At 42.1% G+C, this 26,458-nt stretch overlaps 5 protein-coding genes across 18 annotated transcripts in view; 2 read left to right on the top strand and 3 right to left on the bottom strand.

Annotated features, from left to right (window-relative positions):
* Positions 1–285: 285 nt before the first annotated feature.
* PCNP (PEST proteolytic signal containing nuclear protein) lies at positions 286–12,080 on the bottom strand. The gene is made up of 5 exons (XM_005523958.3): positions 11,999–12,080; positions 8,288–8,508; positions 6,270–6,344; positions 5,730–5,785; positions 286–4,800 (listed from the first exon to the last, which is right to left on the bottom strand). The coding sequence occupies exons 1-5, from the start codon at positions 12,051–12,053 to the stop codon at positions 4,671–4,673; spliced, it is 537 nt and encodes a 178-aa protein (XP_005524015.1). The 5' UTR covers positions 12,054–12,080; the 3' UTR covers positions 286–4,670.
* Positions 12,081–14,500: 2,420 nt separating this feature from the next.
* Positions 14,501–18,131, bottom strand: TRMT10C (tRNA methyltransferase 10C, mitochondrial RNase P subunit). Of its 4 annotated transcripts, none has more exons than XM_088067819.1 (3): positions 18,113–18,131; positions 16,295–16,397; positions 14,501–16,110 (listed from the first exon to the last, which is right to left on the bottom strand). In XM_088067819.1, exon 3 carries the CDS (start codon positions 16,077–16,079, stop codon positions 14,832–14,834), a length of 1,248 nt encoding a protein of 415 aa, XP_087923945.1. In that variant the 5' UTR covers positions 16,080–16,110; positions 16,295–16,397; positions 18,113–18,131; the 3' UTR covers positions 14,501–14,831. The 4 variants fall into 4 exon arrangements, with proteins under 4 accessions (XP_087923945.1, XP_087923933.1, XP_087923937.1 ...); XM_088067807.1 differs by having other exon boundaries at positions 16,295–16,438; positions 18,113–18,129; XM_088067811.1 differs by lacking the exon at positions 18,113–18,131 and adding an exon at positions 18,005–18,110.
* Positions 18,132–18,146: 15 nt separating this feature from the next.
* On the top strand, positions 18,147–20,024 carry TXNL4B (thioredoxin like 4B). 2 transcript variants are annotated; one of them, XM_014253341.2, is made up of 4 exons: positions 18,147–18,241; positions 18,569–18,734; positions 19,077–19,228; positions 19,670–20,024. In XM_014253341.2, exons 2-4 carry the CDS (start codon positions 18,603–18,605, stop codon positions 19,833–19,835), a joined length of 450 nt encoding a protein of 149 aa, XP_014108816.1. In that variant the 5' UTR covers positions 18,147–18,241; positions 18,569–18,602; the 3' UTR covers positions 19,836–20,024. The 2 variants fall into 2 exon arrangements, with proteins under 2 accessions (XP_014108816.1, XP_005524013.1); XM_005523956.3 differs by having other exon boundaries at positions 18,160–18,309.
* Positions 19,325–24,738, bottom strand: LOC102103248 (putative protein ARB2BP). 4 transcript variants are annotated; one of them, XM_088067826.1, is made up of 4 exons: positions 24,599–24,738; positions 24,149–24,229; positions 21,330–22,387; positions 19,325–19,429 (listed from the first exon to the last, which is right to left on the bottom strand). In XM_088067826.1, the coding sequence occupies exons 2-3, from the start codon at positions 24,179–24,181 to the stop codon at positions 21,332–21,334; spliced, it is 1,089 nt and encodes a 362-aa protein (XP_087923952.1). In that variant the 5' UTR covers positions 24,182–24,229; positions 24,599–24,738; the 3' UTR covers positions 19,325–19,429; positions 21,330–21,331. The 4 variants fall into 4 exon arrangements, with proteins under 4 accessions (XP_087923952.1, XP_005524101.1, XP_087923959.1 ...); XM_005524044.2 differs by lacking the exon at positions 19,325–19,429 and having other exon boundaries at positions 21,310–22,387; XM_088067833.1 differs by lacking the exons at positions 19,325–19,429; positions 24,599–24,738 and adding an exon at positions 24,370–24,491 and having other exon boundaries at positions 21,310–22,387.
* A 183-nt stretch (positions 24,739–24,921) lies between these two features.
* The window catches only part of SENP7 (SUMO specific peptidase 7), a 45,561-nt gene continuing 44,024 nt past the window's right edge, over positions 24,922–26,458 (top strand). For 4 of the 7 annotated variants that reach the window (XM_088067791.1, XM_014253444.2, XM_014253442.2 and 1 more), the window contains exon 1: positions 24,922–25,005. The gene's annotated coding sequence lies outside the window, so the exon portion shown is untranslated. The remainder of the gene's footprint in view (positions 25,006–26,458) is intronic. The other 3 variants (XM_014253443.2, XM_088067789.1, XM_088067797.1) reach the window with 3 other exon arrangements.

The raw sequence follows: 26,458 nt of genomic DNA, 5'->3' as shown, positions 1-26,458 counted from the left end.
TGGAGTAATGCAAGCTCTTCTTGTCGCGGCTTTAAATTTTACATGTGAACAGGAGTGTCACACAAGCACCTGAGTAACGGACCTAAAGCAGCCCTTTAGGCCCGTGTTTCAGTTACCTGTTCAGTGCCTGCTGCTGGAGACATCACAGCTGCTGTGGGTGGGGAGGGCTCCCAGAGCCACACTTCTGTCACTGAGCCACTGCTGTAATTCTGTACTGACCTACTGAGCATCAGCCAACACCTTATATGCGACTATCACGTTCACAAATTAGGGGAAGCTGGGGGAGAAAAGGAGAGATAATTACATTTTTATTATAACTTTCATTAACTTTAGGTTAATAACTTGTACTGCCAGGAAAACATCAATACAGGCTCATGACTTCAAATTTCGGTGGAGCTCTTGCTACAGAACCACACTTCTTGCATATATATCTCATCAGGAAATCCAATCCCAAGAAGCAAATTTACAAACTGAGCCACATGCCAAGCAGAGGTTTTCCAGACCTCGTTCCATGCCACCGTATGAGGAAGTCCATGCTCCAACTGCCAGCCACTCCTGCCTCCTCACCCAGCCTCAGGGAGAGTGTCCAGACCTCAAAGAGCTGCAGAGGTTTGGGCAGTAAATCTTGGGCTCCCACCACTACAGACTGCTAAATGCAAGTTTGCAAATGCAAACTGAACATGCTGTGTCCAGAGTTACAGTGTAACAGTTGATGTTCCATGCTTTTAATTCCATGGATAACTATGCACCTACCCCCAAGCACTGGCTCTACATTATTAGACACGAGCAGCTTTCCTAAGTAAGCACTGTATAAGATGCCAATATTTCAAAATTAGACAACAGTAAGTCTTTTTGTTAATGAAACTAGAAGAAATAAAGGATGTGTTAATAGGAAAAAGTAAAAAAGCAAATTGTTAATTATCCAATATTTATGGTATTCTAATGAGTTGTGCCAGAGACACTAGACAACAAATTCTGGTGACTTTAGAACATAACCTTCCCTTTTGTAGCTTAAGGGCAGAACTACTCAGCATACCTCAACTTGTAGATATATATGGAATACCAAAAAAACCGAACCTCTTTGCAGAACACTAAGGCTACCAAATACACAGATAAAAAGCCTTCTTGAAGCCCTGTAGCTTCTCCAAAAGGATTTATCTTATCTTACAGCAGCCTATAAAGAGTTCTAGTGAAACCAGTGAATTAAATAGTTTAATTTACAGAGCAAGTAAATAGTTTAAAACCCATTTGCCTCTTCAGGAAACAGAAGTTGCCATTTTCTCAAAAGCTGACTTGTCCTCCTCCAAGTCTCTTTGAAAAGCCAACTTTGGTAAGCCACTGGCAGCACATGGAACTCAGCAGAGTCCTGTGAGCTCTGACAAAGGGGTGCTCTACAAACCTGGCAGCTGTGGAGATGAAGCTCACCAGGCCTGATGGCAGCTGTGGCTGCTGCCGTGGTGCTCCCAGGAGGACTACAGCTGGTTTTGCCAAAGTTCAATGAAAACCGGGATTGGGTCATCTCCAATATGGCACAAGCTGTGAACTGGCACCCCTCAGTTACCTTAGAGACAGGCTGGGGACTCCTTCCTGCTGATACAAACTTCTGAGTATCTGGACAACACACCTGCCATGCTTTAAAGGAGTTAAATTAATAAGGGGCTAGGCCCGGCACTGCCTGAAACACGGCCACCAGCAGTTCACCGCACTGTTTGGTGGGGCTGCTTTGTTTTGGATTTTTGGGTGAGGACTTTTCTTTTTTTGAGGGGGCGGGTTGTTGGGCTTTTTGGTTATTTTAATATAGTTAGGTAAGTTTGGCTCCATTTACAAGCCAGCAGGCTCAGAACAGGCCAGCTGCAGGGTAGCATAGAGAAGGTTACTGGGTACCTACTCACATCTTTACCTTATGTCATCAATGTTCTGCAGGCTGCTCAGGTGTCAATTCCTGCTAAGCAAGTATGAGCCCCATGGGATAAAACCACACAAGCTGGCATTTCAACCACTGACAGGCACAGTGTGCTGTACTAAGCAGTTCAAGGTCTCAGCACACCTCCAGGAAGCACTTCACCATAGCTACATCAGATCATTTATCATGAGTTTCAGGATTCTTGGACATCCTTAGATAAAAAAAAGCCAAACCAACCAACAAAAAAACCAAACAAAAAAATCACACCAAGAACAAAAACAAACTAGGGCTCTCTGCATGCAAAAAACATGACTACTCTAACAAGAGCCTACAGCTTCAAGTTAATCCCAGCTAACATTTGCCTTGATGATATTGTTCAGATCAGTTTGTCCTCACAAGCGTCAGACATTAAACACCAGGAGAGACACCTGGGAGGGACAAAATCCAGCTTGTTTGGTCCCCAGTCCTGAGGAGACTGAGGCCATCCTGATGGATTTGCTCCCATGAAGCACAGAGAAGGAAGAGAAGACTTGCATTGGGTGAGGCAGGATCATGGCTCACCTTCAGCTGAGATTTACAAGTTTCTGCAGTCTCTCACAAGGTCTAGGATTATTTATTGACCAGAGAAGTAAGAAGATAAATATAACTTTTGCTCTCTCAGTTGCATGGAAGGTATTTCATAGCATGTCTGCTCTTCTGCCTAGCTCTTTCCTAAATGAAATTCTGGGTATGAACATCTACTTGAGACAAAGATGTGGAAAAAAGTGGTGGTAAGTTAATTAAAACAAGGAACAGACGTCTGAGTCGTTCTCTTATTTGGAGTTCTGTTTTGCTTTGTTCCTATACAAGTGATTGATAAAGTATGAACCAGCCACTGAGGAGCATGAGAAAATAGCTATTCACTATGGATTACCACTATCTTAAAGGGATTTATTTAGACAAACATAACCACACGTGATGAAAAGAAGTGAAAAGTTTGTCTTGGCTCGTTCCATTAATGCCCAAATTGGTTTTGGAAGTCCTGAAAGTCACTTTTGAAATTGTGTTTAGTTTTAAATAAACCAAATATTTCTGCTATGGAAGAAAAATAATGTATACATTTTTATGTTAAGTTTATAACAAGGCTTTTAAAAGAAAACAGTTACAGGTATTCAACTGCATCAGACTTCAAAAGAAAAAAGATTACACATACAATACAAAAATACAAAAAAATATTTTTAGAACTTACAAACTCAAAAGTCTAAGTGGTCAGAGCTTTCCTAAAATAATAATAATAATAATGATGATAAAAAAATACATTTCAAGATGCACTTTCCTTTCTGCACTTTCAAGTTCAACTTTAGCAAGAAGACAGTTTCAGAGGCAAGATGAAAGCAATTAATGTATTGAATGCTACAACCATTTTCCAGCTGAAATTAATTTAGTGGTTGACACTATCAGGTATCTGAGTTTTAAAAAAATATTATGTTTGTTTGGGGTAGGGGAGGTGGTGCTCTTGGGGCAGGTGGTGGTGTTGCTGTTGATAATGTTATATTTAACCAGTTCTGTTAGTAAAATGTTCTACAAATACACAATCTAAATTAGACTGAAATTTAGACAGTCATTACTAGCACCGAAATCCTTCAGCACCCTCCTGCAGTATGGAAGCTAAGAAATCAACTGACCAGATTCATGTCACTGCTGAAAATCACTGCAAAAGGAAGACAGGCAGGAAAAGGTCAAGTTTTATTTCCAAAGCTGACACTTGTTAGAAACATCAGGAGTGTGATACAGCATTCCTCGACCTGATAGTGTCCACTGAGGTCATAGGCATCAAGGCATTTTGTCTTAAATGGCAAGACAGGGAAAGTGCATCTTAGATTTTTCATACTTAAGCAGTGAGTTACCGATTTTTGGTGTGGCTTTTATTCCTTCTAGGCATAGTAAAGAAAAATATTTCAACCAAAGGTGAAGCTTAATGTACATTAGCTTGTATTTTTGGTGGTGGCTTTTGTGTACCACTAGGAAATGCTAATAAGCACTACTCAAGGCTAATGATTTAAAAGGAGCACACTGAAAAGACTGATTTTACCTTTGTAGTGACTATTCTTTACAGACTGTATCTAATATACAGACAAGGCCCATTTCCTTAGGACAGAACAGGCCACTGAAGGTTACACATCCTACATGAAGTTTTAAACAAAATCAGAGCTAAGTTACCAGAGCCACTCAGAGCAACATAATTCCTAGTTTGCAGAGACTTAACAAAAGATGACTGCAGGGAGAAAAAAAATCCAGGTTCTTATTATTACTGTGTAAGATTATATTGAAATTAATAGTCCAGTAACACTTCTAGCACAAGACAATGCTCGCTCTCGTTAGCAGAATTCCTAGGAGTCAAGTGTTTCTCCTGTTATGAAGAGGGAGCCAGAAGTGAGAATGCAAGAGCATTCAATTTTAACCTGATTAAAGAGACAGTAACCTTTTTCATCCACCTTATTTAATCACTGACAAAAAAAATTATCTTAAAAAGGTACCACTCCAATTTCTTTATTATCTGTAACCTTTTGAAACTAATCACATGAACTACAAAATTAGCAAATGCCTTGAAATCTGTATACAAAACATAAATTACCTCTAATTTCAAACTCATTTATTAGTGTACCACTCAAAGTCTTAAAAAAGTGGCTCCAAAGATAGTCTCATACCATTCTTAAAAAAGGAAACTGTTCCTTTAATGTTACACCCTCCCCTCCCCCCAAAACACCCAACTTGTAATCCACATCATTTAGTTATTTTCTTGGTCATGGACATTTCCAAGATGAGATTTTATATTTCGTTCCCATAGCTTCTGGTTGTCAGAAAATCCATGCTTTCCTTTATTGAACGAATTTGGTCCTGCTGAGGTTGGTGTATCCCTGTAAAAAGTAAAACAAGAGCAGTTGAGAAAGCCAGCTCAACTATAGTAGTTGAGTTCAACTATAGTAGACTGTGCCATGTGACCCTGAAAATGACAATTTTGAGCCCTGTCTGCCCCAGAAACTACCACACATTTCCTTCTGCTACATCAGGAGCCCTCACTCTTAGCAACTGTAAACTGGCCACAGAACTGATCTGTACCCAGTATGTCAAAACACAGCCATGAGATGGGGCAGGAGAGAAGGTTGCAGTGGCAGTAATTGCTGCCCACTACCAAGATTAAGAAACTGAGGATTCAAATTTGCTACTGGAGGAAAAAAACCTATCATACTAGAGAACTTCCAGAGTGACTGACTTTAAAAGAAGTCATGATAAACACCTCTAAAATACAAATTCTCAAAATTCACCCCTAATTCCAGTGATGTCTCCTCTGAAAAGGTCCCTACTTATTTTAGGACTGGTCCCCTACCATGTCTGTGGCAAGCAGGAGAATTAAATGATTAATTATAAAGTCCTTGTTTTCCTGAGAGATGTTTCTTATCTTCCCCTTGCACATGAGTTTAAAAATGTGACCAGACTACCTACTTCAAGGCTATTTATAAAAGGGAGAATCAGAAAAATACAAAGTAAAGACAAGCACGAATTCCTACCTATTACATTTACAAGAAACAAATGAGCTTCTATTTAATGCAAACTCAATTACTTCCTCAAAAAAGGTAAATAAGATTCAAAGTTCAAATGCAAATATACTACTTTTAACCTGTAGATGACACATTTGAAAATCTTGTTTCTGGAGAAATACTTCTTCAACCTATTCTACCTCCCTGTAGGTATTTGTATTCTCAAACCATCCTCAAGATCTGCCCTGAGCCAGGGAGGTACTTCACACGCTCACCCTTCTCCACAGCACAGTTCAAAGCTGCCCTACCTTCCGATGTTCTTCATGCGCATCTTGGCTTCAGGGGGCATTTCCTCTGGTTCGCTCTGCAGGGACAAAGGACATCAGAGGAGGGCTGAGCACCTGTGTTTCAACCAAATGCCTGACAAGATAAAGGCTGGACTACAGCCCTCCAGGACAGCAAACTGACTTTGGACAAAATGGAGGTCCCACACGGTTATAGAACAAAATACAAATTCCTCCGTTCAACTCTATGTAAGAAGGAGCAGTAATGTAACAAAATATTTAGCAAACCAGAAGCAAAACTTCCCTTTGTCTCCCCCTAACCAAGCCTAGAGAAAGCAAGTATTAATTCAAATTATGTTGTGCATCTCATTTGCAGGGAGAAGTTATCAACATTTTAATGATTTCTTGAACCAACAAAGAGCTACTGTATGTTCTTAATCAGAGTCAAAAGAGATGCTTCTAGGTTGAAAATTCCTGACATTTATGTTAAGAACCATAAATAACTCACTCTCTCTGCCTACCACACCAATGGTATTTTGTGTTGATCACTGGCTTATTACTCACATCTTCATCTTCGTTGAAAGCTGCTGCTACAGAAAGGGTTTTTGGAGCCAGGGTTGGAACAGGCTCTTTCGGCTTCTGGAAAAGACAAAATGCACAAGTAACGTAAGTCTACCAACTCAAAAAAAACACCCTTGGCTTTTAAAGTATTTTGGTAAAATTAAGTCAAACACCTTCACTAAAATGGACAACCAGGGGGATAAGTTTCTGTCTGAATCAAGCATATAAAGGATTCTCTAATGAAAAAGGAAAATGACTGCTCATTTATGTGTGAACACTGCAAGCAGCAAGCTGAGCCCTCTCATATTACAACTCCACATGCAGGTCTTAACTTTCTAGCACACTGCAGGGGTACTCAGCCATTGGTGCATGACATGAACAATTAAAAAAGAACCTGAACAACTTGTGGTACTCAAAATTTTACTGTGTCACTATTTCCATTATTCTTTTGGGATATTCTTATCCATCAATGTCAGAAAAAAATGAATATGCTTATTTTCTTCTATTTTAACAACATGACAGCTTTCTGGCTTAAAACAATTTAATGCTTTTAAACTAACAGTAGAGATACTAACAGTATCTACCACAGTCCGATTAATATAAAGTTCCTTTAAAGAGTATTTATTTTATTTCAAATTTTTCATTCTTCTATTTGAAGTGTAGGAAGCTGTCACTGTTACATGTTATATAGCAGTGATACCAAAAGTTACTTCAACATCACTGAGAAAAAAACCAAGCTAGTAACAGATTGCCACTATGGTACTAAATCAATCCTGTACAGTGTTTTCTCCATTTTGCCTTTACTGGCAATTCTTTAAAACACACTCCTAGAAGCTGGTACTGCAGTATAGCCCTTATGCAACTGCCTACAGCTGTTCTTTACTGATACTGCACAACATATAAATACCACACCATTTTTAAAGCATCTGCGCCCAAGGAATGGGGAATGTACTAGGGGAGTAAAAATGACTGAAAAGAAACAGGGTAAATTTCAGCACTGTGCCATCTGGTGCACTGTCAGTCACTCACTAAATTCAGTGAACCAGTAATCCTGAGCCAAATTTATTGTCACTTTGGACATGAGAAACTGAAGCATGCTAGAAGCTCAGAGAAGGAAGCCTTTATTTTTCCAAAGTCTGAGCTGACCTGACTGCATTTATACCCAAGAATGCTGCCAGCCCACATCTCCCTTCCATCTCAAAATAACCGAGCACCCTTTTAATCCTTTGCAGGTCTCTAAAATGCTGGCTGGCATTGCAGGTACAAGGCTTTCATGATTAGAGTTTGAGTTTGGTGCAGACAACTACTCATAACACATCCATCACAAAAACAGGTGGGAATTGTAAATGAACTCTATTAAACAGAGATGCAGCCCCTGGCTTGTCCTTGGCCAAGCCAGTGGAGGACTACTCTGGAAGTACAGACAGTCATCAGATTCCCACCTGAACAAGAACAAGGATATCTTGTGCTGGAAAATCAAGTGGATCAGAATTCTTAGAAACCTATATAACAAAGCCCCATCTCTTGCATTTAACACAAATAAATCATACTGACCTTGCAAAGTCATGGAAATACGCTACAATTCCCCCTGCTAAAATAAAACCTTTGGAGTGGAAGACAACCTATTAAGCCATCTAGATGTTTTCTTCTTGCTTTAAGCATCCTATGCAATGAAGCTCCTGGCAGGCATTTATTTCAAGTACCCTCAACAGCTTAACAAGTCTGCTCACTTCCCTCGGGAAATTATTGCAGACTTATCAAACCTCATTACAAAATTATTCTGTACGTTTAAAGATCTACAATTAATTTCAATCAAGTCTTATGATTCCTGAGACTACTGACCTGGTATTAATCACCTTGAAGTACTTACACATGCATGACTAGCTGGCCCTGCAATGCCTGCTTAAACTTTACCCAAGTTAACCTCATGGGAATTCAAGGTTTCCTTCTGCAAGGAAGCCTCCCCGAAGTACTTCCCTTTTCCCTCAGTTCCCTCAAATTAAAAGCTCTCGGTAACTTACATTTGCTCCCAGTTTGATGGATATTGCAGATGCCTTCTTTGTTGTCTGACTGCCTATGGAAAATCCAAACTTGGACATTTTGGCAGGAGCAGGCTTTGTGGTGAAGTCTTCAGCTTCTTCATTAGCTGCCCGTTTCTCTGCGCTGCGACTCGAACTTTCTCCTCCATTACTGGAAGAAACAGTCTTAGTTTTCACAGGTTTTTCTGCCTCTTCTTCAGGTCCTGGTGAAGTCGAAACAACTTACCAAGATGAGCTACTTTTACTGAGCAGATTGATGGGAGCAGCAACCTCAAAAAGCATTATACTTTGGGTGCAATAGGTAAGATGTTTTTAGTGACAGCAGTTTCCACCAACGTATATTTAGTGGACAGCAAAACACAAAGAGGAGAAGAAACTGCAAGCACTCCACTACTTGTAAAGAACTTCTTGTATGAGCCAGGAAAACAATCTTGAAGCACCATCTCTTTATTTAGTATGGAAGTCAAAGTTCACGTAGTAAATTAAATGTAGATGACTAAATCTTTTTAAGATTTTAAGTTGCCACAGATAAGCTTTCATAATTGGAATCCCAATTCCAAATCTAGAGTAGATAATCTAAGTTAAAATTAATTCTACTAAATTTCTACAAAATCATGTCCATGCCAGTCTCTAGGCTTGTCTGGCACAACTCTAAAATCATGGGAGTGACTAGAGTGAGGCCGGCTGTCTCAATCATGTTTCAAGTCACTGCTTGTCCGCATCTCATCTGTAATATATCTGCCAAGCTCTGCTTGAGGAAGGAACCAGCACTAAAAAAACATATATACAGATTTCATCTTTTCTGGTTTTGTATAGTCATGGAAAACATAGCAGCTGAACAGTGATCCACAGAGAAAAAACATTCAAGTAACACTTCCATTCCTATAAAATCAGCTTCTTCAGCTACACCAAGAGACAAAGGTGTCCTTGGAAAACTCATACTGAACAGAGTAAATGCTTCAGCAAAAAGACAGTTCCCTGCTGCTGAAATAAGCAAACCACTGCAGTAGCAGAAGGGGGGAAAAAACCAAAACGCATTAAGGGATGGACAGGGAAGTGCTCACAGTAGCAGTTTAAAACTGGAGCTAGCACAAGTTCCTCATCACATCAAATGGAGAACAGCACCTTCCATGCACAGCAAATTCCAACCATCAGGGGATAAAGCTCTTTGCATTGCTAATGCAAAAAGCTACTAGGATGAAGCAATGAGAGAGAAGAAAGTCTGAACTGGGGGTCAACAAGATTGTAGTTCTGAGAAAAAAAAAAGAAGCAAACAACATCAGGAAAGAGAAAAACTAGGGACTCAATCTATATATATATTTGTCTGCTATTTCCCAAATCATAAGCAGCAGAATATACCACTTCTATCCCACTCTTCTGGGTATCAAGATAGTAAGTGATTGAAACCAAAACTGATTTATCATTCACCTTCAGAAATATGGCAGATCACAAAAAAAATTTGTAACTTTAATCAGTTTCACTCTATTAAAAAATGGTACTAAAATTTGATCCAGAAAATATAGATATAAAAATGAAAAACAAAGGAGGAAAGAGAAACAATCAAAATTTACACAAGTGACCTTGGGCACTGGTAGCTGTCTTAGCACAGTTTACCAAACAGCAGTCTGCAGATACTATGAGAGAGCATCCTTACAGCTAGTCCATGAAATCACACTAAACAGAATGTTCCAAGCCCAGCCTCAGTACACTAGAGACTGTGAGTCAAGTGTAGGTAAAAGATTCACTGGCCTTAAAAGCGCTGGAACCACAGGGTTAAGTCTTCTTTTTCATGACATACAAAATCCATAGCAGCCCAAAATTCAGGGCACAGGGAACCAGTCAGTTTCCTAGACTAAAGGTCTAGGACCTTCTAAATGTCCTAGGACTAAAGGACCTTCTGCTAGCCTGAAGGTTATTACACTGCCTCTCACAGCTTACTTCTTTTAACTGCAAATTCTCAAATGCTGCTAAGCACAAGGTGAAGCCTACTACAATCTACCCACATCTGTTTTCTCACCAAATCTTAAAGAGTAACTCTCTCAGGATCAGTTCCTATCAGCACTGCATTCTGACTGTTATTTCTACTGGGCTTGCCAAAGGATGAACTCCAGACTGCAGCAAGAAAAGCTGTTGCTTGACAAGAGAGCTGTAAGGGGCACAGGACAATTGGGGACGGTGGGGAGGGAACCATTGTGCTGTTTGATTTCTGCAGGAAACAGAAATACAGACATATTCACCATTAAACAGGTCTCTACCATCTCCCATGCCAGTCCATATAAATATTCCAAGATACCAAGGCTGCTTTATTGTTTCTTGGATGGTCATACTTCACCTACAGAAAGCACCAGTACCGCTTCCAAACTAGACTGGCTAGTGCCCTTTTCATGGATTGCAGTAAAAAATTGTCCTACTTCACAGCTAAGTTTTACTCATGTGTATCAACAAACCACACAAGTGGACAACTTCCACTGTCCAGGTGGCTGAAGTGACAAGAGCGACAGTGCCAGCTGCACAGCATTTCAGGATCTGTTGTCCCTGGGAATGCGACCACTGGGGCATGTGGGAACAAACCAGTCACAACTACGCTAATAAGTTAATGTTAATATAAGCCCCACTATCCTGGCAAAAGCTAAAGACTGCAGATTGCTTTCAAAAATCCTCAGGTAACATTCCTTCCCAGAGCCATGGTTTCTCTACTCATTCAGATCATGTTTCAGCACACAGAACAGTACACAGGGCAGGATGAATTACTGATACACTGATGCTGTCCAGTTACTGTATTACTAATACAAAAAAACACCCAATACTATCACCAAAAAAATAAAAACCAAAAAGCCACTAAGGCCCAACAGAGAACCAAGGGAACTACCTAAAATCAGTATTGTTCAAATGCCAGCGATTATAAAAAAAACCATTCACTGTTGAGGCTATTCTGATTGCTTTACAAGCCTGATTTAATTTTTCAAAAGATCTAAGAAATACCCTCTCTTTACAGATATACTGAAACAAAAAAAAAAACCCAAACCCAACTAAAACAAAAAGAAAAAAAAAACACCAAAAAAGAAAAGCAAACACACTGTCCTCTCAATTTTAAGTAAAGAAAGAAGAAAAGAAACATACAATTAAAATTTTCGAACCAAATAGTGCAGAAATGACAGGAATGTCCAGTCATAATACAAATACTGTAAGACCAAACAGGAAACTTACAGATTGTTGCCAGGTAAAAAAAACCAAAAAAACCCCAAATTATTAAAACAGCAATTTAAGAACATTCACTGTACCCATTAATAAAAAAGGTATCATAACTGTTGAAAGTTAATCTTTAAGGCTCTGTCTTCATCCTTGCAGCCAGCAACAGTCGTATTTCTCTCAGAACACAGCGTAAGTACCCCATGTATTTTTACGAGAGAGAAATAGCGCATTCGCATGGACAAGGAGAAGCTGGTGTATTTTCACAAAAGCGCCTTTAAAGCTGAGCACAGCAGGCCCGACTCGGCCTCTCCTTCAGCGCAGCCCCCTCAGGCCCGGTCCACCCACTATCCCCGCAGGGCCGGGCACCGCACGGCCTGGCCCAGGCAACTCATGGCCGGGTGAGGCACACCTGGACCAACCCTTCTCCCCCCACCCCCTCTGGAGCAGCCCGGACCCCTTTCCCACCCCACAGCTCCGCGGCGAGAGGCGCTACATGTTCACCTCCTGCGGGCAGCGGACGCTTCGCCTTCTCCCCTTCGGCTCTGCTGTCCGCCATTTTCCCCCGCCTCCTCCGCCGCCTCACGCGCCGCGCACGCGCGCCGCTCGGGCCCGCCCCCGCGAGGCGCCGCTCGCGGCCAGGCCGGCCCCGCCCCTGCGGCGCGCGGAGATGGCGCGCCGGGAGCAGCGGGAATAGCGGGAGCGCGCCGGGGGCAGCGGGAGCGCGCCGAGCGGCGCCGATCTGACATTCGTCCGGAGCCGCTGCGCACGTGGGCACGGCTTCCATTCCCTCCCCAGGGGAAAGCGGCGGGATCAGTCAATGCCCCCGGCACTCCCGGCATCGCACCTCTGCGTCACGGGGGTGCGAAGGAACCACGTCCGCTGCCGCGCCCACCTCACTGCGCGTGGTTTTAACGATTACCTTCCGTGATTCACAAGTATCATTACCTCATTGCCTCCTCGGTGTGTATAAATATCTAAAGTGTGTGGAGGTGGTACGCCAAGAAGGATCCGGGCTCTGTTCGGTGGTGCCAAGCCGTGGGACAAGAGGCAACGGGCAGAAACTGATGCACAGAAATTCCACCTGAACTTGAGGAAGAAATTCTTTACTGTGCAGTGACCAAGCACTGGGACAGGTTTGCTCAGAGGGAGCATGGAGTTTCCCTCACTGGAGATACTCAAGAAACCTCCAGATGCAATCCTGTGCCATGACCCTGCATGATTTGGGAGATTGGACCAGGTGACCCATTGTGGCCCTTTCCAACCTACCCAGTCTGTGATTCTGTAACACGAGTTCAAGTGAGCAGTGACATCACCTTCCCCCCACCCCAATGTGCAAGCCAGTCTGCAGATCAGAAGAGGCTGTTTGTATCGAGGAAGAGCAAATGACAGAAGGGACATGGTACCCAGCCTATGGCAGGAGGTTGGAATTAGATGAGGCCCCTTCCAGCCCAAATTATTTTCCAGTTCTATGACATTCAGCAGCACGTAGCTCCTTCGCTGTCTCTTCCTCCCTTGCAGAAAGAGTGAAGCGCACACACACAGCCAGTCCTTACACTTAAGGGCTTCCCATGAGCTGAAGGCAGCTCTCAATCATGTTATAGATACATATTATATTGTTGGCTTTTCACAAATATTAAAATGAATGTTATGTGTATAAGAATGGGAAATTTTGTTGTGTTAATATAGTTTTCTTTATTTCTGTTATTGATGAAACTTAGAAATAGTAGTATAATATATATATGTTAGGCTATAGCATAGTATTAAAATAAAAACTGCTTTTGTTTGTATAACCCAAAGACTGAGAAAAAAAGAAATAGCTAGAGAACTCCTGCATTTGTAAACTATCTTATCCAGATGAAGACAGAAGTGACCAGAACTCTGGGGGGGAGGAATTTATTACATTTCTGGTATCAGGGAATGTAAATCTCAATGGCACCAAGAAGATTGATCTATTGGGAAAGGGGCAAGAGAAAACTAAACAAAAGAACACCAAAGATCCTAAGATGAATGTATGAATATGTATGAGAATTTATGGCTATGTAGTAGGATTCTGTTTTTAAGGGAATCCTTTGTCAGTAAGGTGTGCTCTCTTGGCTGAATGCAGAGACACCCGGCCATATCTGTATACTTTTTTTCTTCTCCTAATTGTCTTTTTTTTATTAAACTTTTAAATTCTATAAAAATTATGTGAACCTCGTTTTTCACAATCATCACCTGGAACACCACCCTAAGGTGAAGCATTGTGTACTTCCCAACGACTGTAAGCTGAAAGGAAGCAGCTCTTTCCCTGTGCCAGAGGTTATCCATGCCTGGAGGTCCCTGCACCTCACAACAGGCACTGAAGGGCAGTATCGGGCTAGTGAATCTTCTGCCTTCCAACCCCCACCTTACAACAGCACGTAGGAAGAGGTCCCCAGGGAGTGGGTCAGCACCAGCTCATCATCTGCCATCACTGACTTCAACCATCACTCACAAAGAAAACCCTCCTCATCCTACAGACAGCAGAGCAGGCCTGTATTTAGCTGCCCATGGCAGCTCTGCAGCCTGAACACAGACCTTCAGACACCAAAACATTTTGAGGTGCAAGAAATATTAAAAGGCTCTCTGCTCCTCCAAGTATTTACTAATAGGACTGTTTACCATCTCATAAGTTCCAGCACTTTGGGAAATCTACATTACATGGCCTGAAAACACAGGTACTCTGGGATAAAAGTCTTACACAAAAGTAGGTAAGTTGTTTTTTGGTTTTTTGGTTTTTTTTCTTGGTGCAGTCAAGAAATTTGCCTTATTCCTTCCAAACAGTGACTTGATTTGTGCCAGATAGAACATCCAGAAATAAATGGTGCAGTGCCCTAAACTCATGCAAGGTTTTAACCATTTTAGTTCAGCTACCAAAGGCCAATTCATCTGCACAGAAGAGGACTCAGGAAGTAATGGGAGAGGTCTCTTCTACTTCATCTTAGTGATCTTTTAGAATAAAACTGTAGACAGCCTCCAAAGTAGTAAGCTTTGAAGACCTTTGCATTCAGTAACAATTACCCTTGTCCAAGCACAGTTCCACTGAACAGACTGACAGTCTTCATGTACAGTTATTTTTTTTTACAACAGATTATCTCATTTCTCTTACATAATTTCAATAATGTGTGAATAAATTTAAACAGCTGGACTACTAAAGTAATTTAAACAACCCAACTCTTAACAATGATCATTTCAAATGTAAGCAACAAAACATGTTCTGGGATTAAGAGCTGAACAGAGTTCCAGATGTACCGAGAAGCCGAAGCATTAAAGGACACAGCTTGTGTGTAAAAAATTCATTCTCCTCCCCATCATTCTACTTTTGCTTTAGTTTATACTTCTTGGGGTAGTTCTTGACAAATCGCTTTCCTTCTACTTCTCGTCCCTTTCCAAGTTTAAGTGTGTTGACCAGGTCTAACGTTTTTTTCAGTTCCTTTACAGGTTTGTTTACAAAACCACAATATTTCCTTTTTGGAACAAATTCCAGAGCCTTCTTCCAGTCAGCAGTATCTTTCAAGGTTAATAAAATATGCATCATTTGATCCAGTGTGAGATTTTTGGCACCAGTACTCCAAAGCAAATACTTCTCCAGTGGAAGGGCTGCAGTCTCCAGTCCTAATCGCTTTGCCCGTGCTAAAGAGACTCCTGTTTTTATGCTCCTGTCAACCATTGACCCAACAATATAGATCTTATCATGATCAAATGTTTTCATTACTTTGGGAGAATCAGCTGTCAGATAGATAAGCTTATCCTTTGGAAAGATTTCTGTGTAGCACTGGTCTGTCACTGTGATAAGCAGTTTGTCCCATGCCTCTCTATAATTCTTGATAAATTCCCTATGATAGAGGCTATCATCTTTGAAGTTACAGAAGTGGATATGGAATGGATCCACAGATTTCCGATTGCAGCTTTCACTCATTACTATCTGTCTCACTGTATTTGTGACTTCTCGGACAGACATTTCATTCTCATAAGACATGTCAAATACTAGAGGCTGGCCAAAGATCATGGACTGAGCAGCCCTCCAGTTGTATGCTTTATCCATAGTGCTGGACCACATACATATGAATGAACTCTTTTTTGTCTCATCTGTTTTTGAAGCTTGATCTTGTGCTTCCAGCCTCCTTTCCCTTTTCTCATCCATCTTTCTTTTGTCATTTTTCTTGTGAAGTTCTTTGAGATGCAAATATTTTACATACTTCTTTTTGGCTGACTTAGAAGGACACTCCATAAAAGTTTTTAACTGTTCTTCACTAATATTTTCTGGAACTGCTCTGCCAGCTAGTCTCCACATCTCCAAAGTCTCACGTGCAGCAGCCAAACTGGAAAGCTCCTTAGGCTCCGAGACCATCTCACTGACCTCTTCTCGCAACCCGGATTTCATTACCTTCTTCCACTCATCTAAATCTAGTTTTCCTGAGGGTTCACATGCCTTGTCCTGCTTCAGACAAAGTGATAAACTCAGAGTTCTACTGAGTGGAAGCAAATCCTTTTTCATCCCATGTTGTGCAGCAAATGGAAGGCTTCTTAAAATTTTTCTAAGAAGCATATTAGCAGACTGCATACTTAGGCATGTGCTGTGTTGCAACTCTTATCTGCAAAACACCAATAAGAGGGGAAAAAAACTTGTCAGAAATCACAAAGAAAACATATGTAGATTTTTATTCTTAGTAACACTGACAGAAAATAGGTTACTTCTTGAAGTATGCTAGAAATTTCTCCTTCTATGAATTTTTTACTGTTTCCTAAATAAAACCAGCTTAAAGCAGCTATACTTACTGCAATTCAAAATGCAGTCAAACAACCTTCAAGCGCTGTCCAAGATCTCTTTAAGTTATCTGTATCATACGACGAGCCTTCACATCCAAAGTCAGTGAAAATGCTGCATGGAAACCAGAAGTATTTTTAAGTAATTTATCTATCCTGTGAAAACAGCAAGAAGAGATGGAAGAATGACAACTAGTACAGGAAATGACCATATTTTTTTCTTTTTTTTCTAAATTGTTCGTGAAATTGGAATAGGCACATAAAGCTGAGGACATCCCCCCCACACCCCCCAGTCCCATTAATTTTATCCACATTTGTATATAAATATGAAAGGCCTGCAGAAAGAAAACACCCAAGAACATTTAATAGTTTCCTTGGCCTATGCACACTACTGAACTAAGTATCGGTGAAGTTTCAGTGCTTGAGGAAACATGATTTGGACAAAACTAGAATTAATTCCCAATTTTTAGATCAAAACTCATAATCTTCCTAATAAACTGAAAATAATGTGATATACAGAACAAGAAGTTAAATCTAAGACTGGGTTTATAAATACATACCTGCTCAGATGGAGGTATATCTTTACATACATATGTACACAGAAGGAGCAGTGTATGATTTAGAAATGCTATATAACCTGGCCTGTGTTTTACTATACAGTAATTGGTCAAACTGGTGGCTTACCTCTCATGTTCTACCATTATTAAGATAAAAGAAACAAGAACCACCAAGCAACCTAACAATGTGAAAATCTCTAAGTGTTACAACAGAAGTATCCCTAATTTTACATTGAGGCATTAAACCTACTGGCAAAAGTAATAATCAAAGAAGCATGGAGAAATCAAGGGATCAGTTCCTCAATTAACTTACATTACTGGAGCTCAAATTAAGTCAATATTGAACACTGGATTTACACCATCAGAATACCTGATGACAGCTTTTGACAGAGCCTTCCAGTGTGTCATTCAAGCTAACATCATTACCACAAGAATTAATCTAAGGCTCTTTGAAGAATCTAGATTTGTAGCACTGAAAGTATTTTTCCTCTTCTTTGTTATCATGACTTCACTGCAACTCATCTCAGTAACAGAAAGGCTCTTCACTGATATTTCAGAGACTGAACAACTTGCCTTACTCCTCCAGCACAACTGTCACTCAAAATCACAGAATCACAGACTGACTAAGGTTGGAAAGAGCCACAATGGATCATCTGGTTCAACCCTTCAGGGTCGTCCCAGAGCACATGGCACAGGGATATATGCAGACAGGTGTGGAATATCTCCAGCTCTGGGCAACCTGTTCAGTGCACGATCACCTGCAGAGTAAAGAAGTTCTTCCTCACGTTCAGGTGGAACTTCTGTGCACCAGTATCTGTATCTATCTATCTTCTGTGCAGCAGTATCTGCCCGCTGCCTCTTGTCTCATGGCTCGGCACCACGGGGCAGAGCCTGGACCCATACTCTCGGCACTCGCTTTAGACTCTCACTGATGAGGCCGGCTGCAGGGGAGCAGCACTGCACGTACACGCTCTTCAACAACTCTTAAACCAGCCCACGAGTACCCGAGCCGCGGAGCGCCAGCTCACACCCCCAGCCCCGCGCTGTGCCCCCCGAGCCCTCCCGGGGACACCGGCGCGCCCGCTCCCCGCGCTGCGGCGGGGACCCGCCAGGACCGCGGCCTTCGGGGCAGCGCGCCGCGGGTGGCGAGAAGCACCTGCCCGACCTGCGGCCGCGCTCCCGCCCGCTGGGTTCGGTCGGGGCAGGGCCAGGCTGGGCCCGGAGCCGACCCACGGTCACCGCCGGCCCCGACCGCGCCGCCACCGCCGCTCACCTCGCGGAGCCGCTGCGCCTGCGCGGGGCGCGCCCGCCCGGCCGCGGTGCGTGCCTCGGCTGTCCCCGGCGCTCCGCGGCTGCACCGCCGGCGTTCCGGGCTGTCTGCGTCCCCACGGCGGGAGCTGCGGTGGGCGGCGATCCGAACTCTCCCGTATTCCATTCCTGGGGAGCCCCCGGGCACTGAGGGGGCTGCCGGTGGGTTCTGCCGCCGCCCCTGGTGCGGGGCAGGGTCTGGCCCCGCCGCCGCGCTGGGCCGGGGCGTGCGGCAATCGCCTGGGCCCGAGGGTTTGTCAGCCCGGCCTGGTGATCAGTGATGTCTCTCTCCGTTTCCCTCTCTCCCTCTCTTCTCTCCCCTATTAAAGATTTTAATAGAACAGAGAAGTTTCGCTTCTTTTTGGCCCGCAGGTTGCTGTTGTTTGATGTGCTTTGTTCTGTTGTTTTTTAACCCTGTCAGGTAGGGATTTTAGTGGAGACCGTGGTCTGTCGCGATGAGTTTTCTGCTGCCCAAACTGACCTGTAAGAAGGAAGTGGATCAGGCAATAAAAAGCGTCGCTGAGAAGGTTTTGGTTCTCCGTTTTGGAAGAGATAATGATGCTGTTTGTCTGCAGCTCGATGATATTGTAAGACAATTTTTTTCTTCTTTTTTTTTTTCTTTTTTTTTTACGGATTGTACAAGTATAGTTGGTGCAAAGAAGAAAATGTTGCTTTTGCTAAGATAGGGACTTATGAAGAGTTTGGTGACAAATATAGAATGAAATTTTATTTATAAAAAAGTTTGAAAAGTAAGCATCTGTGTTTTTACTACTGTAGTGGCTGAACAAAGTGCTTGAGGTAGACAACATGTAATATTCTATACCTGCTTAAGCTAGTAACACATAAGAGAAACAGGCTTTATAAAGCTTACCACCCTCTTTTCCTCATGTCTCACTGTAATTGTCATCTGCCTTTCTCACTCTTTCCAGCTTGCAAAAACAGCTCATGACCTGAGTAAAATGGCAGTCATTTACCTGGTGGACGTGAACAATGTCCCAGTGTACACCCAGTATTTTGACATCAGTTATATTCCATCTACTGTATTTTTCTTCAATGGACAGCACATGAAGGTTGATTATGGGTAAGTCATCCTACCATTGTATATTAAGCCTGTAAGAATTATCAGTCTATGTTACCATGTCTGGAGAAGATGACATTTGAAAATTATAATGTTGTTACCAGCATCTGCATTGAGAATTCTGTAGGAAGCCAGAAGGATGTAAAATAGGGAAGTAATTTGAAATATGCTCTGATGCAATAAGTAGGTGAAATATGTCTGACTCTGCAAAAAATAGTAAGAAATGGTTAAAAACTTAGAAATGACAGTGCACCTGTTTGACCTTTGGAGGTCACAGCATATTCCTGACTCGTTACAAAGTTAGTTCATTCTTTCAGAATGACTAGATCAGAGCTCCTTATCTCATTTGGGCAACTTTTCACATTTTTAGGTGTTTTTTCTCTGAATATTTTAATGTTATATTCTACCTTCTAAATTCTGCCTTTGTCTTGTGCTTATATTTAGGTCTCCAGATCACACCAAATTTGTAGGAAGCTTCAAAACAAAGCAAGACTTTATAGATCTGATTGAAGTGATCTACCGTGGAGCAATGCGGGGAAAGCTCATTGTGAGAAGTCCTATTGACCCCAACAACATTCCTAAATATGACCTTCTCTACCAAGGAATTTAATGGGTTGACCTAAGAATTGCACAAATGGATGATGTTGTATATCCCTTTTTCCTTTGAGTGCTTTTGGCCTCCTCTGGCATTGTGGGACAGTTTGAGCAGTTATCCTGAAGGATCATATTGGTCTCCTTCTGAAGACAGATATTCTGTCACCTCACACTTCTCTCGTAAATAAAGCTACATGTTCATGCACAGAGTTCACACAAGTGACTGTTCTTTGAGTTGTGTGCTGACCAGCCCTTACAAAACAGGCAGGCTTTGTGCATCCTCAGCTATTCCATCTCCAGTGCTACCTTCTTCAGGGAACTGAGGCGCTCTGTTAGTTGGCTGTTTAGTAACATTTTCATTCAGATGAAGTAACAGTAAACCTGACATTAATAAAAAAAATTGTGCTTGCTCTCAAGAGCAGTCAACTGAATGTGCCTTTCCCATAGAATTTTACATTTTACCCATTGCTGCAAAACAGGACAGAAGTTTCTTCTGAGAGAGATGATGACTGAAATCTGAAATGGATATAAATATAAAGGGAAGTTGCTACTCTCTTCTCTCTCTTTTTGACTGAGATTGGAATGTTCTACACTTGTAGGAGAAGGTTTTGTCATCCGTAAAAAGATTTTTGTGGCTATTGAACACTTAGGATTCCCCCAGGCTTGAACTGAAAATTAAGAATAACTCTTTTGTTTACATTCACTTTAAAGATTATTTGAACTTCTGCTTGTACACATTGCAAGCCTTGGGTATGTAAATTTAAAAACTTTGTTTCCCATCTCTGTCTAAAGTTAAACAGCTGAGAGGAAACAGCAATGTCATTACTTTGCATCAGTTTGGTAACTGCAGGTTGCTGGACTATTGTATCTATAGCAACTCATGTCCGGAATTCTCACTGTCTTAGTTGGCTTTAAAATGGAAATTATTTTACCTCCATGTGTCATGTTTGGGGCACACCAAATCTGACTGCAGGGAAGGAAGTAGTGTGTACTTCCCTGGAGCATTATTCAGCTTAACAGCAAATGTTTCAAGGAGGAAGGTGGATGTTCCAGCTCTTGAAAGATTTTAAACAACACATGGTACAGAGAAAAGAGAATACAGATTTTTTTACATGCTCTTCCTGTTCCAAACTTGGCCTTCTAATAAAGCTAAGTACTTAAGCAAATGTTTTCCTGATAGTTTAGTCTCATTATACAGCCGTAACTATAGAATGTTTATTATAGAAAATGATAAATGAGAGTTTGTGCACTTTAACATCTTTAATTCAACTTTAAGTTTCATAACTAGCCAAAGGCTTTTGGCTTAAGGCTTTCAACAATGCATTTCTTTCCTAATAGTTAACTTTTGTCTTTTTCTTTTTCAAAACCAAAGCTTTTCTTTCAAAACCAAACTAGTTTCAAACACAGAACTGTGAATTTCTCCACAGTGAGATGAAGGTGCTTAGGTGACAGAAGGCTGCAGAGGCAGTTACGAAAGAAAGAGACCAGTATCAAAAACAAACAAGTGTACCTTTATTTATTGCCTCTCTTCTTATGTGTGCTGCTTCTGGTTGCAACAGGTGAATTCCTCAAGGCTGTTGTGATCTTGGCTTTCAGCTTGTTCTTCAGGTACTTAAAGATGGGTTGTAAGCAGCAGGAGGGTGCTAAACCATACTTTTCTGTTCCAGCAGACAAAGTAGGACAACTTACTCTCATGAGAAAGCCCACAGTTTTATTTAGGGGTTTACTGTTCGACACCCATTCATGGCAGTTTCTGCGTATCCATTCCTGTATTTCTGGATCGTGTCTGCTCTGGTGCTGCATGTTGTGCGTGGAGTCGATGAATGCCACTGAGTACACTTTATTTATCACCTCATGTTTCCTCTGCACCAGCAGATCAACAAACACCAACCCCCCATAGCCATGGGCAATGAAGGCCACATTCCTGGCTGCACTCTTTGCAATGAAATGATCCCATACATACATGGTATGCTCCTCAGGGCTGCTGCTGCCCCTCTTGGGGATCCACCAGATGGACTGTGTAAAATTAAGTGCTTCTTCCTTGGCAGAAAATCTCTCGTTTTCAGTGTTCAGATCAGTGAAGTTGTCATTGGGGTTCAGTACAATCACTTCCCATTTGCTTTGCAGAGCCATTTTGATGAATGGTATTTGTGTTCCATGTCTCAGGCCCTCACTGACAATTGCCCTTCGCCCCCACTGTCCAGCACAAAAAACTCCACGGTCCTGAAGAAGGATAATTAGGCTAGAGGAACTTGTTAGTGCATTTTTGCTCATGAAAAAGAAACTTCTTGGTTCATCCTGTGTAGCATCAGTAGGAATATAAACCTTCTGCAGCATGCAGACTCTTTCCAGGAGCTCATAAACATACTGGGTAATAAAATGTCCCAGAACTTCATAGCGTTTATGATTCTGCTCATGTCCATTCTTGTAGTAATTGAAAACAAAGGACTCATTTGTATCCAGATGCCTCAGCTCCCCTTTTATATTGAAGTCATATTTTAGTTCCTCTTGATACTGTGAACCCTCTGTTAGTTTCCTCAAACTGAGTTCACGCTGTATTTGTAACCACTACAAATTAAGAAGACTATCATGGCAAAGTAGTGATAGACCTCCACACAACACCTGTCTACGCATCCCCCCACCCCTTGCATTAGAATTCAGATTTAAAAGCTGTTATAAATTAAATACTTGCTGATCCAGAGTATTTTGTGGTGATGTATAATAAACCAGCTGCCTCTAAATTCTCTTGGAGATGTCAGTTGCCAAGTTCCAACAGCAGTAATTCCTCTGCATTTATTAGGCCTTATTTTGTTTGGTAGTTAAAAATTTGTAAGCTAGCATGTTTATTTAAAGACCTGTTTACAGTAGTTTGAATTAAAGGCTTTAAGAAGGTGGCACATGTATGTGGTTCATTGTTCACTTGGACAACTTTTATTGCATTGTGTCCTAGCTGTTATCTTGGAACTCCACAAGTTCCAAGGCTGCCTTTGAAATACAGGCCTTGGCAATTGGAAACAGTCCAAAAGTCATACTGGATCCTGAGTTTTTAAAGAAAAGAAGCTGCACTTACTAAGGGCTTCAACCTTCCTGTTGCTTGTATACCAGCATACTCTCCACGTTCTACCTTCAACTATGCTAGAACAGATAAATACATAAATGTGTTTGCTTTCTGCTAATCACTCTAGTTGGTCATTCATCCTTGCAAGCACTTGCCACATGGAAATATAGGAATGGATGACAGAATAAACTAGCCACTGTGGTCCAGGAGCCGGAGAAAAGGTCCAGGTAGGAAACTATCATGATGTTGGACTGAGGTCTCCAATTTCAGGTGACCTGTCATGACTGATATGAATTATAGCAGGAAGTGATTTTTGTGCAGCTGAGAAATTAAGCTTATCAGAACCTTCTATTTTCCTAGTAACTCTTCAATCTACTACTGACTGTCACTGGTTGTAGAATGGCAAATAGGGTATAACCTTTGGTGTGGTCAGAATCCTACCTTTACAGAAGTTTACTACTAATACGGTTTGGTTTTTTTTTGTAAATGATCTGAATCAAGTTATATTTGGTAAGTTAGACTATGTAAGTTTTTCTTCATGAACTAAAAGAAGTTTTATAGAACACAGTAAATTACATTCTATATTAACAGTCACTGTACCATCTGATAAAGCAAATTACTAGGACAAAAAGTGATCTGAATATTTTCATGTAAATGAAAGGCTGCTGAAGATTTCTGGAGGCAGAAACAAAGAAACAAACACAGTTTTACATAAGGTGCACATACGACTTTCCTTTGCCTTCAAGATGCAAAATGAAAAGTTTTGAGGCAATTAATAATGGGCTATCACTTAAGAGTTTACTTAAATAGCAGCTTAAAAGTATATGCTTATTATTCCAGAGGACTGATTTTATGGTAGTAACACAATTAATTATAGAATTAAAAAGTAGCAATTACAGATTGTTCTAGATACAGCTGTATAATGCATGTACTTCTTTGTTGTAAGTCTGCATTCTAAATCAGCATTGATAACTGTTTGTACTTCATTGTCTATATATAAATGCAATATTCAAGGTTGTAAAGGCTGCCAGCATATACAATTGCTACCTTAATTTTAAAAATTTGCTTTTGGGGGAAAATTAATCCCTCTTTCCCTCCCTCCCACTTTTCTATTTAGATTCTGAAATGCTTCAGATGTAAATTCAGCTGGTGCTTGTTGCAGCATTTAGCATATTCTAAACACTGCTGCAGTATAAGTACTATAAAAGGTCCATAAAGATTACTTTGTTTTCCATTTAAAACCACCTTATTCTACTAAAGCCTGATATTACCATATGGTCTCCTGTAAAATCTGTCATCATCATAGATGGAAATCTTTTTCACTCTGGGAATGTAGAGTGTAGACAAGTCCTCTGCATGAAAAAAATAAACCAAGTCATGGTTTCAGCTTTCATTACTTTACGTATCTAGGCGTGTATCTACAAAACCTACCAATACCTGATAGTTTGTGGTCATGTAAAGCGCCCCAAATAGTTTCCAGTTATAAACTGACCTTTTATGTTTGTAATTCACACCCGACAGTAAGTTAAAGCTAAACCTCGAGTATGAAGCTGAACATTTGTCCACACCAGTTTTCAGTCCCAATACCAAGAAGAAAACAAAACAAAAAGCTCCATGGAAAACTTAAAATTCTGAAGCTGTCCTGAAAAAAACACAAAACCACAAAGAAAAATAAAAAAAACCCAGAAATCCAAAACAAAGCACAAAACAAAAACTCCCACCCAGCAAATCTTCGTCTTTCCCTTGGCTGCGGGAGAATTTCTAAGGGCAGCAGCTGCAAACCACGGCCAGCTGGGGTTATGAGAGCGCTCCCCGGCTGTTCGTCCTCCCGTCAGGAGATTAACCTGGCGGGCTCTGCCTGTCAGCTGAGGGAAACAGCATTAGCAAGGTACAACTTAAACCTGAGTCGGGCTCACTATTACTTCTTTAAAAGTAATGCGGTTTTCTCGGTTCTTCAGTGGCTTTTAGCGGGTCAGTGCCGAGCTTATCCCGAGCAGGTTAAAGCTCGGAGGGCCTGAGCGGCCGCGCCCGGCCCGACCCGGCGGGGCGGTGCCCGGCCCGGAAGTACTGGGGGAAGCTGCGCAGGCAGCGGCGGCGCCGGGCTGGGTAAACAGCTCCGGCAGTGGCGGTGAGTGAGTGCTGTGTGCTGCTGCTGGGGCCGCTCGATCCCACCCGCTGCCGGCCTTTCGGCTGGGGAGAGGGGAAGAATGCAGGGCTGCAGCCGGCCGGCAGCACCTCCGGGGCCGGGCGGCCGCGGTGTCTGCCGCGAAGGAGCGAAGCCGGCAGGGCGGTTGGACGGGGGTGCACCGAGGGACGGAGGGAGGGTTGGTGGCGGCGTAGCTGCGCCTCTGGGAGAAGGCTGAGGAGAGAGTGTGAAAAAGTGGAGTCGCTGGCTCAGGCCCTCAGGATTTGCGGGTTTGTCAGAGGGAAGCCGTTCCCCTCCTAGCGGGAGGAGCCGGGGCTGCGGAGCTCGGGGCCCGCGGTGCTCTGCCGGCGAGCAGCCCTGTGCCAGGGCCGGGCTCATGCGGTGACAGCCCGGGCGCGGCCGCTCCTGGCCGGTACCTGTTCCCCCGAGCTGTCAGGCTGCCCCCGTTTGTCGGCTCTTGCTCGTCGTAGGCGTCGGAACTGTCAGCACTTTAGCTCTCCTTTATCTGTTCCCCATGCTGGGGGACTAAGGTTCTGAGTTAAAAAAGACGCTAAGATAAGTAAAAGTCCCCGAACTTGGCCTCTTGATAGACTCCAAGCCAGCTGTAATCTTTGAAGGTCTTGTACCGCAGTCATATAGAGTGTGTATAAACAGAATACCTCTAAATGTTGGAAGCTCTGAGGCTCTGTTCTTCCAGTGATGAAATTTATAGATTTAACAGGAATCCTTGCCTTTTATTTATTCTTGGAGCTGTTTCAGTGGTACAGATGTCCTCTTTTACTCATTTTTACTCTGTAGTCCAAGTGTGAACTGCTTGTTAGTTGTGTGCTTGCAGCAAGGAGTTAATCAGTAAATGTCTTAGCTAAGGATAAATTCTAGGAGAATTTCATTAACAATTCTGCCTATGCTGACAATCCAGAGCCTTGCCTAGGTGCGTGTCTGGCTTGTATTGTGGCTGTCAATTACTTTTTACCAAGGCCTGTAGTGACAGGGTGTTTTAGTTTAGGGCAAATTAGGAAGGAAAACTCCAAATGGGGATTTCCCCAGGGAAATGCCCCTCCCCACTAACTGGTCCGGGAAAAGAAAAAATTCTTTAGAGAGAAGTGGAAAAAGCTGTTTATTTAACAGAAATTGAGTAATATTAAATAATAAAACTTTTTGCTGTTCGATGGGATGGCAAATCTAGAAGGGAGGAAAAAAAAAGTCCTTTTCATGTGGTGTAGCTCGGCTCGCTCAGGTTCTTATCAGTCCCTCCGGCGCTGGAAAGTGCCGAGGCCCAGGCCCCGGTGGGCCACAGGCGTGAGCTCCCGGGGTTTGGCTGGGTGTTCAGTCCAGAGCAGGCTTGCACAGATCCAAGAAAATTGGGAAAAAAACAAACAAAGGTCCAGGGAACTCCTCTGCCTCAGCTAGCTAGAACTAACTAAAAGCCAGAGAG

This window comes from Pseudopodoces humilis, chromosome 2 (assembly GCF_049639895.1).
Source record: "Pseudopodoces humilis isolate 2021_Gansu_Grassland_sample_001 chromosome 2, ASM4963989v1, whole genome shotgun sequence".
Taxonomy (NCBI): Eukaryota; Metazoa; Chordata; class Aves; order Passeriformes; family Paridae; genus Pseudopodoces; species Pseudopodoces humilis.
Note: the sequence above shows the minus strand (reverse complement) of the source record. Positions and strands in the feature narration are given on the sequence as shown.